General features: G+C 35.2%; 1 protein-coding gene across 2 annotated transcripts in view; it reads right to left on the minus strand.

Annotated features, from left to right (window-relative positions):
• Nucleotides 1-312: 312 nt before the first annotated feature.
• SYN2 (synapsin II) overlaps nucleotides 313-13,923 on the minus strand; it is a 131,366-nt gene continuing 117,755 nt past the window's right edge. The window contains exons 11-13 of one of the 2 annotated variants that reach the window (XM_026724304.2): nucleotides 9,775-9,835; nucleotides 4,345-4,579; nucleotides 313-1,216 (exon numbers count right to left, since the gene is read on the minus strand). In XM_026724304.2, the coding sequence (XP_026580089.2) occupies nucleotides 1,081-1,216; nucleotides 4,345-4,579; nucleotides 9,775-9,835 (432 nt within the window). In that variant the 3' untranslated portion in view covers nucleotides 313-1,080. The remainder of the gene's footprint in view (nucleotides 1,217-4,344; nucleotides 4,580-9,774; nucleotides 9,836-13,923) is intronic. The other variant, XR_015741645.1, reaches the window with a different exon arrangement.

The following is a 13,923-nucleotide window of genomic DNA, read 5'->3' on the forward strand; positions in this document are numbered from 1 at the left end:
ACTGCTTTTTCCTTTCCCTTTTAGTAATAAACTAACTATGGGCCACACAGTTTATGGGTGGTGATTTTAGTATAGTTAGGCCATGTATAATTGACAGACCGGATTTTATCATAGATTTTATCTGTTATTTATTATTTTATTCTATAATTTTTAATTTATTATTTTATTCTATAATTTTTAATTGTATATTGATAGTGTTTTTATTTGTTCTGGTCTCTGGTCTATGACTTTAATAAATTCTAAGAGAAAAATACAGCTTCAGATCTCCCTCTGCTATCATTACCACACTGCAGAGAAGTCAGGAGAGGCAGATTTCCTGTTAGGTATAGAGCTTTGCATTTATTGGGATGTAATATGGAACTATGGTGACATGAGGCCATGCATGACATTTTACAAAGCAAAAGGCACTATTAACAGGCTGCAAATAATTTCACAACAAATATATGAGGAGTAAGAGAATAGAATCATATATAGACACACATAAGGCTCTAACATTGGGTCATTCTAGAATTTGCTCTTAAAGCATATAGGAAAACTACATTTAGCGGATGGAAAGTTTTCTAAAGTTTCTAACAAGGTGAAAGACAATTAACATGAATACGATTATGAAACTATACCCTAAAGATCTGAGGGCAAGAAACTAAGTCTCAAAAACGTAGCTTTGCAGAAGAAAATATCTTGAAGAAATAAACATGCAACTCAGTACTAGAGAAAACTGTGAGAAAGGGAAGACTTGCAACTTAATGGTGTGCTGCTCTAAAGACATCACAACAGAGTGCCCAATGGGATGATTGAGTGCATTTAACTGTAAGGCCACAGAATCACAGTTAAGAAGGATTGTAAGCATTCGGCTGCAGAGCTTTTCTTCTTGGCTTTTTTTTTAAAGTGGCTTTTTTTTAAAAGATACCTGAAGTGTTAACGCATTATAGTCCCCCTTTGAAAAAAGAACATAACATATTGCTTAATACAACAATTGAAACAGCAAAGAAGGATCATTCATAAAGAAATAGTGTTTGTGAAATGATATTCAAAGGAGACTTTCGAACATTTGATGGAGATGCAAAACCAAACTAGCCATGGTTAATCTGAAAACAGGCTGGCAAAAGATTTTCTTAAGTTTCGGATGGTTTCAGCTTTTGCTTCATCCTCATTCACAGATGATCGGAAGAAGGATGACTCCGTGAAGTTGAAGGCATTTGTCAGAGATTGTGATTTGCTGCAAGACAGAGACAAAAACTCACACATGAATGTTACATACACTTGAAACTTGCATACAGATTTTCTTTTCTTATTCGTGACTTATGTAGCCCCCTACCTTTCAAAATTCAACTGGTATTACATATAATATGAATAGGAGATACAACTGGCAACATCCAGATGACATTCTTTGAATAGGTGAGCACAACTATTAGTTTTGACTTGAGAAACAATTGTCTGACACACATCAAAACTCAGAAGTGCCTCCATTCCTGGTGGACAGCCTTTTCTGTAATGCCGCCCACTGGAGATTGGACCTGCCCCAAACCATTGTCTTTCTGTAAGGCACTAAAACCTGGTTCTGTTGCAGAGCCTGAGAGATAAGCGATTAAGCTTGTATCGTGGTTGCATTGATTGTGTTGCTTGGCTTCATCTTGGCTTTTGTAATTGTTATTTACTGTTTTCTTATGAAGTTTTGATATTGATGTTATTCCCTGTTAGCTGCCTATAGTCAATGGGCAGCCATATCCATTGAATTGAGAATAAATAAAGACTGGGAAGTTGGAATGGGCTGAATGGAAGGAAACAAATTGTTGAATGGTAAAAAATATTATTCATTTTTAACCCTATAAATTTTAAGTATACTTAAAGAAAAGGAAAATTGTATTTGCTTGTGCTTAATGACAAATAAATCATTTTTTCCCAGAAAAATCTTACCCCCTTTTCCAGAAAACCAGAGCGAGCAATATTGTAAGTGTGTACAGTCTTTCGTTTTCACTGTATTTGGGTTTAATAGTCATTGAGAAGGGAGGGGTGGAAAGATAAAAGTTCTTTACCTTGATTAGGAACTGAAACATAAATGGCTTAGTGAAATATTTACGTATAGGCTAGCAACCTGCATGCACATGTTAAGCCAGAAGATGTGGGTGAGATTGCAATCACTGAGTACAGTTAATCTTATTGGCAATTTGGTTATGCTTTTTTTTTCTTCGTAAGATTTGGAAGTTGGGGGAATTGAAATGTGGATTGGAGCAAATTTGTAACTTGAGATATGAGCCATCCAGCATGCTTTAAAACTATGTGCATAGAACTTTCAAATATTAAGGAATAGCCTTTAAGTAGTCGCAAGCTTGAAAAAAAATGTTTAGGACTGGTATAAGCAGTGAATTGGGAGGGGGGAGTTTAAATTTGAATAAAAGGCAAAATCTCCCTTAAGCTGAGCTCAACTGCAGGTGACTACATACAGGTTTCCATGTTGTTTTCTAACCAGCGACATGGAAAGTGATTCATCATTAAATTCTTCCAAAATACTTTTTTCAAGATCCTGCTCTGGTCCATGGGCTTGAAAGATTTTTCTGATCACCTATCTAACTAGTAACTAGATTCACTCTTGCTAAAAGTCTTTTTTCAATCAGCCAATTATACTTCTTATACTTCTATCTTCTTATACTTCTTAATGTAAGAAGTATAAAAAGAATAATGTGAGAAGAAAACAAAATATTAGGGATGTCCGAAAAACATTGCACAAATGAATTGCCTTTGAAATTTAAGATATCTGAAACACCATGAAGGAGAAGATGGGTTTATTGAAACACACTTAAACTTATATTTATTGCAATTTTCTGGTCAGTGCTATTTTTCAACAGACCTCTAAAACTGTGTGTAGTGAAATGGGGTGCAGTCTACAAGCTCCTGAGATGATAAGAACACAAGAAAAGTGCTCTTTTCACAAATCTCTAAAACAGAACATGTTTAGCCATTTTGACTCCAGTCATTAACAGGGAGAGAAATGTTAACCTTAAATATCTGTTGCATTAAAAAAAAAACAATTAGAGATGGAAACCTACATTAGGGAAAAATATATCTTGATATTTTCTAGTTTATTTATTTACTATATTCATATACCACCTGTACACAAATGTAAGGCACTATACATTAGGCTCCCTCTTTCTAATTGAGGTAGGTTGGGTTGAGCAACAACGACTGGCCTAAAGTGAGCTGCTGTGGCTGAAGGTAGATTTGAAACCAAGCCTTCCCACTTCTAATTCAAAACCTTCACCACTACCCCACACTGATCAATTTAGTTTGTTTTGAATTAAATACGTTTTGAATTTTTACCTCTTCTGGGAAAAGTATATGGTAGAAATAATAAAAATAAGTAGTGAACTGAAGTTTTCTTTTACATGCATAACTAAATATAATGCATTTAAGGCCATTTATTGATTTATCATATTGTCTGCCCTGTGGTTTGTTTATAAAAACTTTTTTGTGATTACCTTATTTCACCTTCACAGCAAAAGAGAATTATGTAAGCATTATTTTGAAGATTAAGTCTGTAAACTATTAGACAAAATTTTGGCAAACAAAGTATCCTGGCATTTACCATTCTTTGTTACTGTCATGCATTTTGATAATGAAGGCAGCAGGAAATCTTTCTATCTCTAAATTGTTAAGCAATATACCTTGGGTATTTGAATATTTGAATTTGAATATGTGAAACAGAACATGGAATGCAGTACATTAATCTTCAAAGTAGTTTCCAAAACACCAAGAGGATATATAGAGTAAGTAAGTGGCCATCTTCAACCATACTTTAATAGGATCAATTTGACAAAAATTAAAATCAAAGATACAGATAAGAATATGTTATACCTAATCAAGTATATGAAAATGAGTTCCACTGCCTAAAAGAAGAACTCTTAAGCATAGAATGTAACAGATAGTTAGTGAACAAATGTTCTATCTCTAGTTTTAATGGGAAATATTTTTTGACAAGGAAAACATTATCTGGGTTTTCCAATCTTTCTTGTCTGAGTGACTGAAAGGTTAAAAGTTTAAGCAGATAAGGTTTTTCTCTCTCTCTTTGTCTCTCTTTCTTTCTTACCAGCTGTCTCATAAACAGCACAACCAAAGATGAATCAACACCTTCAAAGATGCTAGAAAGAAAATGGGGATGACACAAACTCAAATCTATACGCACTACATGAGATTGGAAGTGTCTGCTGGAAATATACCCACTCCAGGTAAAACAGAAACAAAACTGTTATAAAAAGAAAGGAATTTTGTACTTCTTTATCTGCACTCCAACCACTTTTGGCAAGAGAAGCATTTTCAAAACAAGAGGAGAAAATGACAAGAATGCCTTACTTTAGCTGAGGATGTGACTGAGGCTTCTGGGATGAGTCTGGTGAGGGCTCAGTCTTCATGTCTGCTGGAGGCCCAGCACTTGAAGGACCTGAGGCCTGGGAACGTGATGGCTGAATCGCAGGGCCAGGTGGACGTGGAGGCAGAGAACTGGAGGACTTTCCTGAATGCCCCGGTGGGAACCCTTGGGGTGGCTCCTGGCTTTGTGATTGCATTCCTTGGGGTTGCACTGGGCCCCCTAGGTTCAGCACAAGAAAAACTTCATAATGCATCAGTCATTTTGTAATAACTCTTACAACTAACACTTATCAATTTGGTACTAGAAACGTTTTGTGGGGTTAGAATGCCTTAGCTATCATGTTCATGAATTACAACTCTACATAAATATAAATTGCAACTTTCATATCCACACTAAAACAGCCTTTGAAAATTCACTGCTTTAGTAATTGGACCTGAGTTTTGTTTTTTGTTCTTTTTAGGAAAATCAGCAAAATACAGATAGTCCTCCTTTAGCAACTACAATTGGGACCAGAATTCAATAATTAAGCAAAGCAATTCCTAAGTGAAACCTTAACTGTGCTTAAGAGTTTATTTCAGTTTTCCTTTGCTTTACAAATCTGGAAAGGCCATAAATGCAAAGATTGGTTGCAAAGTTACTTTTCAATCATTGTTGTAACTGCAAATGGTTGTTAAACAAGAAGTAGCTAAATGAGGATTACCTGTAATAATTATTTTGTCGGAGAGGGATAGCTTAAGCCTCCTTAGTGCTGGATGTGACAGCAGAAATCTTTACGGCTGATAGCAAAATTTACACACTCAAGCTAATTCAGACAGATGTACTAAACTATCATTCCCATCACCCCTAGGGAACCTATCATGTTGAGAGGAATGATGGGACTTGAAGTCTAAAGCACCTGGAAGATATCAGGTTGGGTAAGGCTGAGCCAGATTAAGCTGCATTAATTATAGTATTTCTCCATTTCAGTTCTCAGGTTCCTGATAAGTAAAACATTTTCCCAGATTGCTCCATTACAGACCGAACACAATGGAAGTTAACAGCCAGAAGGAATCTCTTTGCTTTGAATATATCACAACACTGTTGTTTATTAATAATATTGATTCAAATTAGTTGCCTTTTTGTTTTGCCTTAAATGGGAGGGGAGGGTTGTTATGTTTTTAAAATGTCTCGTATATTTTCAGTGGCTTCTCAATAAGCCCTTCTGTGAGAAACAAAACAGGCATCTACTTGAGCCAACCACTAAGCAATTAACATACTCAGACCTTGCAACATCAACCCTAAAGCACTTCTATATTTTGTAAGCAATAGCTAATCAAAATTGAGTTGTAGATTCAGCTGCAGTTGGTGCAGGTTTTTTCCCAGTGCAAACCTCCCCCCAACCCACCCCGCTTTTCCTTAGTGTATGGTTGTTCTGCTTCTATAAATAGTGAAGACAATAGATTTCACTACTGTCAAATACACATCCAATTTAAGGCAGTCAACTTGGATCGGGACTTATGGAGTCTTTCTGGAGATTGAAGGATCTTTGATGTTTGATCTTAAAATGTATTGTTCCAACAAATGCTTCCTTTGGATAACTTCCTTCAGAATTGCACAAGAAGACACTACTATACCAGCATAGCCATCACAGTGTTTTTTTAGCCCAAATATTTTACCCCTAATCTCTTGAAATGAATTATGTGAGTCCAAACGGTTTACAATTGTTTTTCTTGAAGACTTCCCCACCACATTAAAAAATCAAATCTGTGTTATCATCTGAAAACATTCTCCCAGGCCTTAGACAAAGCTTCTTAGAGATCTCTAAATGGTCTCTTCTCCATTTAGCTCAGAGGATAGAGGTCTGGGCATCCAGAGAGATGCAAGCCAAGAACCAACATCTTTAATGAAGTGATGGCTAGGCACATTCATGGAAAAAAGTCCATGCATGCTGCAGAACGCACACAATACTCTGGATAGGAAAAGGTTATTATTTTTGCATATCACAGACATTAATATATATAAAACATGTTTTCCCTCTTTGTACAAAGTGGGTATATGTCACACACACTTTGATTTGTGAAATCAACTCAGCTGATTTATCAGTCCGTTAGAATGTTTTTGCATCATCACTCAAGGATGATACTTTCTAGATTGAAAAATACACCCCCAAAACACTCCTTCAGAACTTTACGCCTTTGTTAATAGTAGGGAAACTGTATATGTACTTTTAACTAGGCCTAGGAATAATTTGGAGGCCTTGCAAATTCTTTTTCTTGATCATGCCAATCTGTCCAAAACCCCAATGTCTCTGAATTAAAGCCAAATATAACCAATAGGCCTATTTAGCTAATTAAGAGAATCAATGAGGCAGGATTATGCAGATGAAGCAGAATTGATACCATACTTTCAACAATGACCATTTAAAAATACCAAGTACAGAAAATCAAATTTTAAAGTAAATTGCTGTGTGAGAATTTGTATTTTCTCTTTCAAACCCTGGATGCATAAATGGACTTATTTCAAGAAAGTTCTAATGATATTTACAGTCTTGATAATAACAAAATAGGTTTTTAGATAATTTTCCACATGTTAGAAATTTGACAACAATTCATTCTTGGTGCATTTCCTAAAACACCACAGTTAGTTGTATTTGCAATAGCAAAATGTGCAGAAGAAGAATTACATCTATTCCTAATTTACTGTTTTTATGAATAGAAGTATGTGTGACCTGAGAACCTGCCAAAAGCTATATACATAAATGTCTGTTCATAACCTTCACTGAATTTATGCAAGTCACAGGTAGATGCAGAAGTGATCCCAGCCCATCATAATATTAACTGCATGCCCTGTGAACAGGATCCATGTGTTTACAGTATCTAAAGATTGTCAGAAGCCTTGCGATTTAATTATAGCTGATTGAGAGATTGTGAATTTCAATTGCATATTTTATGGTAAAAAGCCCATACTTTTCTTGCTTATTCTTTGCTGTATATAAAAGGATTTTGCCCCCTTGGGAAAATCGTGTGCTAGAAACTACACTGAAGACAGATGTAACTTTTTTTATTGGACATTAAGCTGTACAAAGTATTTCACAAAATATATACTGCAGTCACACTTCAGCATTTGCTCGCTTTCTTGCATTAGTTTGGTACAAAAAGGTAATAATAATAATAATAATAATAATAATAATAATAATAATAATAATAATAATAATAATAATAGCAGCTTTGACAGAAAGAAATTAAAAAAGGAAAAATAAAGCAAATCATCCCCCACCCCAGACATTGATCCTACATTTTAAAATACCATTTCCCAACTCCACACAATATTGCACTTGAGCATGCTAGCATGCAGGTAAACATATTGGCTTGCTTCTTTACTGTTGAGCCAGTAAACTAGTGCATGTCCTTCTTACGACCATCTGCATCAAATGCACTGACGTTTTGCTAAGATGCAAATCTTTTATCTGTGGTCAGTACACATACACACTTCATACACACAGAGAGAGCCCATAAACAATGCACAAAAGCATCTTTAATTACTCAAACTACCACATGCAAAAGAACATCCATGGCTTGATATTAATGGCATTCAGTTGGCAGATTCATTTTTTCCCCACTCCAGAATGGAATGCTGTTTTTATTCTCTTGGATTAAGATCTGGAGGTGAGGAAGACAATGAACCTGATGTGAAGGTAATACACTCCCCTATAACCAATCCCCTCAGTGTGGTTATCAAAAGATCATTATCAGAAACAAAGGTCACACAAACAGAATATACTTGTTCATAGACTAAAAATGAGCAGGGAACAACAGCATGCGCAGTAAACATCAAAACTACCATTAAAAACAATGTGTAATTCTCACATCTTGAATTTAAAAAATATTTGCAATTCTAGAGTGTTTGCAAAGGAAAAAAAATCAGACATCATCATTATGTCAAAAGAAAACATACTTGTTTGTATTAATCTAGGGATTTCTATTGACCTTATTATTTGTCTTCAATTGACAACATAATTCATTCCCTCACTTCTACAGAATGCTTAAGAGGTGCATTTGAATAACAGCTTAACTGGCCGCCTGGATATTGCTTGTAAGGTTATGCACACAGCCCCTGGTGTCGTGACAGTCATAAGCAATTATGGCTATAAGAAAGTTTAGCAAAAGTACACCCCTCCCCACCTGGGTCAGGTATCCTTGTTTTATTATTTACACACACTTGAGTCCCATATACTACATTCTATGGCTAAGCTTTTCACTCTTATGGGCATTCAAGATCCACTAACATTCTTTTCCTACTGTACTTAGCTATTTAAGCTTAAAATGCTAGATTGGATCATAGGTGCATTTTAGTGTATCCTAATAGCTTGGCCATAATCATAAGTACAGAATGATATAGCAACACATCGAGTTGATGAATGACATTTAAAAAAAACCCTGAAAAGGGTAGATAGCATAATATTTAGAAAGAAAGGTGCTGATTAATTGCAGAAGGCTTTTCTTTTTTGCTAACTATCATAGCTAAAGAACCATCGCTTACCTGAATTATGTAGATAAGGTAATTCTAGTAAACATTTTTTTTAGTTTGGTAAAAACCAGATGGCTACTTCATAACCAACGAAGAAACTCCTCTATTGAACTTAAATACATTCAATATCAAATTTGAATCAATATTGCACATATGTGGCCCATTTTTGTAGCACTGAAGCTAGTAGATACAGATTTTTCCCTAAAAACTCTGCACTGAAAATAGAAGATATTTATGCATTCCTGGAAATAATTCTTTTATATTTTGTATGTAAAAATTAAAATAAAAATACTAGTTTTTTTCAATTTATGTATATGTCTTAACTCAAAATTAAGCAATCTTTATAAAATTATAAAAAGAAAATGCCTCATTTAACATATTACTAAATGAGGCTTTTCAAATATTATAATCATTTTTCAATATTCATGCACATAAAAAAATTCCAAAATCAGATGTAGCATACATACTCACAGAGTTAAGCAAAAGTATTATATCTCAGCCAGGGTTGGTTAGCCTTTTTTTTTTTTACCCACAATATAGAATACTTCAAAAATACTGTCTAACCATCCATAATATACAGTCTCACTGACTTAGTAGAGGCACAATTCTTGTACACTGTACACTGTGGACAACAGCCCTGAATCACAAGTTATACAGAAAAACATAAGTAAGCATTACAACACAAACAGATAAACAACCAGACAATATATTTGACACTGCATAGAAAAAACACAATCCAGGTCAGCAGTGAAACAATGAAAAAAAAACTTGCACAAACAATTGGTATTGTTGATTTCTTTCTTTCGTTTGGCTTTAACCCCTGTTTTAAATTTCAAAAATTTAAGTCGCCTGGACTTGTTTTGGTCCTACTGCAATGCCATTACAGTCGAGAATGTATTGTAAACAACCTTGAGGAGGTGGTCGCTGGGATGGGACTTTAGTTGATTCGGACTCCTTAGCCGATCCAGTCTGCAAGATAGAAAAAAAGAAAAAAAAAACCACAGAGATGAGAGTGCAAGAAGGCTAGAAGGGGATGAGGATAGACTGGGAAATATACCTTTGGTTGTTAGAACTGATCTCTTCTTACTATATTAAAAATTTCCTGAACGTCAGAATAGAAATATCTCTTGGTGCATCAATAGGAAGCCCAGTGAAGGGAATGCAACAAGGCAGAGATTTCACTGGAACTGCAGGACACAGAAAGAGGGAAATTATCTTCTCCTGCAGTGGTCATAAAATAACCTCATGTTAACCTTTCCACCCCCCAAAAGCTCATATTGCCACAAAAAAGACCTTTTCTAGTGCAAGTAGGAATCCTATCTTTGGCTCCTTTTCTTCGCTAATAGATTTCAGGCATCTCAAGGGAGTGAAGACGGAAACAATAAAAGCAAAAGTGGACAAGTTGTTGTACGGAGAAATTTAAATACTGTATATATTTTGGGGTAAGAACATCCAGCAAAAAATGATTTTTAACGTAGTTGTAAATGTGCAATTAAAAAGGCACAGTAACCTCAGTACATTTATAGTTTATGTAATACGAAATGCAAGGTTGATAATACAAAGGAGACAGATTATTCTCACTTGCAGAAGCATTTCTACTGAAATTGGGTATTTTTTTTTAAATGATTGAGCACAGAAGATTAACGATGCAGGTCTCAGAACAATAAAAATCAATAAGGGTCTGCCATATTTATAAAAATACTCTACAAGTAGAGAGTAAGCAGCAGGGTGGAAAATTTATTACTTTTGTCTGGTGAATGTTGAGTGCATAGCCTGATTTGCATAGCTGCATCATGGATAATGATGGACTTGACATTATCTCTTAGTTTAAGTGAACAGTTTTTTTTCCAGTTAGTGAAACTAATCATTTGTTGGCTATGGGGGTTCTGACTTTGATGGAAAGATTAAAATTATGAAATATCATGAACAATTACTATAAAAGTACTGGTGAATTATGTACAAACCCAAGAGATCTATGGTCTATGCTTAATATAGTCCATCTCAAAGGAAATGCCTTTGCCTTAAATTAGGCTTCCCATTATGACCACTCATATTTCCTGTTCACCTCATTTCCTCAAATATATCTTTGTTTAAGCATTTTGTAATCTTAATAACCCTTGCACACTTTCCTACGGATGCACTTGTTGCTCATTGAACAGTACCTGCAGTTCTCTGCTTGTATCAATATTCTGTTCTACCACAAGTCCATCAAGATGCGGACACATTTCAGGCTTATCACATACCACATCCCCTCCTTGCTGGCAAGATTTATAGGGACTCAAAAGAGATGAATTAGAGTGACATGTTCTAATGACAATAGTTTTTACTCAAGGAGAGAAAATATAATTTTTCGTACAGGAAAATTATTTCTTGCGGGGTCTTAAAACCATAAGAATTAAATGAATTTTAAGAAGTGACATTTCAACAATTTCAAATGTGCTCTGTAGATCATCTGAGACTTCTAAAGAAAGTTTAATTTATCCTCTCATTAATGCTAAAAATTTATTCTATGTTACCGTGACATACAGTAGTCCTCATTTAAGGATTACAATTTGGACTGGCAATGCTGTTGCTAAGTAATGTGGTTGTTAAGTGAGACATTACACGACTTTAGTGAATTTAATGACCATGGAATCACCAGCAGCTGTTTAAGCAAAAGCCAGTTTGATCTAGTGGTTAAGGCACCAGGCTAGAAAGTAGGAAACTGTGACTTCCCGTCCCATCTTAGCCATGATAGCCAGCTTGGTAACTTTGGATCAGTCGCTGCTTGAACCACCTCACCTGGTTGTTATTGTGGGGAGAATCTGAGGAGAAGTTTGCCACCTTGAGTTATTTTTAAAAAATAATAAAGGTGGGATACAAATTAATACAAGCAAACAAAAACATATGACATCAGATGACTGGGACTTTTGATTTTACTGCCACCTTGTCCACTGACCTTGCTTACCAGAAGCTGGCTGTCAGCTGCAAAATGATAATCACATGCCCATTGGAAAGAGCAATGGTTGCAAATGCCTGCTGGTTGAGTAGCACCCAAATCTTAATTGCATGAACATGGGGACATGGCACGTAATGAAAATGTGAGGACCAGTTGTAAAATAACTTTTTTAGTAGCCGAGTACCTTTGAACAGTCACCAAACAGGACAATCATAAAGCGAGGACTACCTGTATTTGGATCCTATACAGAGTTCTAAGAGTTCAAAAAAGAGCACCTTTGGAGTACAAGAATCAGAAATTAAGACAGCACTGTTGTATTTTGTCACTGATTAGTCACAAATCACATAATATAAGTTTCTGATCATCTATGAAGAATCTTGGATGGCCAAAATTGTTGTTGTTAGTTGCGAAGTTGTGGCTGATCCAGGCCTTCCTGTCCTCTACCATCTGTCGGAGTCCATTTAAACTCAAAATTCTTGTAGTGAAGCTTTTATTCGGCTTCAGGAATAGGAAGCATTATGATTTTGAGTTATAGATCTTCAAAGCACATCTTCACATAACAAAATAAAGAAGGACTTAAAAGGATATCTAATCAGGGATTAAATACAGCAAATCATATCCCTATTAGAACTATTACAGAGTGCTCCAAACATTCTTGTGATTTTTTTCCCCTGTAATACATGGAAGATCCAGCAATTGCCCCAAATACCCATAAAGAACTTACATGAAAAGGTTAGTATGGATTATTTGTAGATGATATTATACCTGCTTCTGAATAATGTGTCTGAATGCCAAGATTGAAATGAGCAAGATTGCCCTTCAAAGATTCAAATTGCTCTTTGAATTGCTCTAGAGAATAATTCAAATTGCTCTTTGAATTGCTCTAGAGAATAACTTATAATATTGAGCTATCTGAATACCTCTGAAAAATTAAATGATTATATATTACACTTAAATGCAGCTAACCTATTGATAATTATGCATCTGGTATCCACTACTGACATCTGCAAAACATATGATAATTCTGTTCATCCTACTCCTTAAATACCAAGAGCTCTAATCCTGTGCTCAAAATTAGCCACACCAGGATAATTACAGCAACTGGAGCTGGCTATATTTTGTGCTGGAGTATTGCCTAATAGCCTGGAAATAAGCCAATAGTGCATAGGATTTTGCTGGAGTCCTCTCCATCAGGCCAATGCTGAGGCTACTGAGATACAGAATTTGCTGTTTGCTGCATAGCATTCCATAGCCTGAAGGAGATCAATGCAAAACATGCTTCCCAAATGCCATAATTTATCTGTAAGAGAAAGGAACTGCTTGCAATCAAGACAGACCCAAACAGAACTATTCCATGGGATCATACTAGGATCATGTTTCAGTGAAAATAGTACCAAATATGCTCCTTATATTGATTCACCAGAGAATGAAAGTATAATGGAAATCAGTTGAGAGAATTCTTTAGGTGGAACTTAATAGGAACTGTAACTGAACAAGAATATGTCAAGAATATGAATATGAATATATCAAGATCTTTTTCTTTCTTAATTGTTGACCTATTGTAGATAAATTTTTAGCATCTTTTTTCTAACTTTTAAATTTGCATTTTTGAATATAGGTACTATTTCTAAAGCTATGTAGCTGTCTTCTAGTCATCTGTATTCATCATAAATTTTCCCTTAGAACTTTGCTTTGTTGTAAGGTAGAGGAAGTTGAAAGGGATTTCTTTCATCTTTTTCTGCTTCTGATACTGAGCATGTAGAAGCTATGTTACAGTAGGAGAAAGCAAATTTGAAGCTTCAGAATTATAAGCTCTCAAACATTATTTTAGTATTCTTCAGTGCCTCTCTGAACATAAATTCTGAAAGTCTGTAGCATAGCTTATTACAATTTTGAGGCAGAAAACAAAACAAAAAAACTTCTAGATGTTATATGTCTTAAACATATTGTATTTAAAAAAACCAAAACACCCTATGCAATGTTTATCCAAAGAAACTCAGAGAAAAAAAACCAAAGAGTTCTAACCTTATCTACACAAGTCATGAGAGCCTATGCATTTCTTGTTACTTCATAAATTCAGTTTTATTACTAAATTACAGCAGCCCTCACTCTTCCCACA

Source organism: Pseudonaja textilis, chromosome 2, assembly GCF_049901715.1.
Source record: "Pseudonaja textilis isolate UNSWEBS1 chromosome 2, rPseTex1.2, whole genome shotgun sequence".
NCBI lineage: Eukaryota > Metazoa > Chordata > Lepidosauria > Squamata > Elapidae > Pseudonaja > Pseudonaja textilis.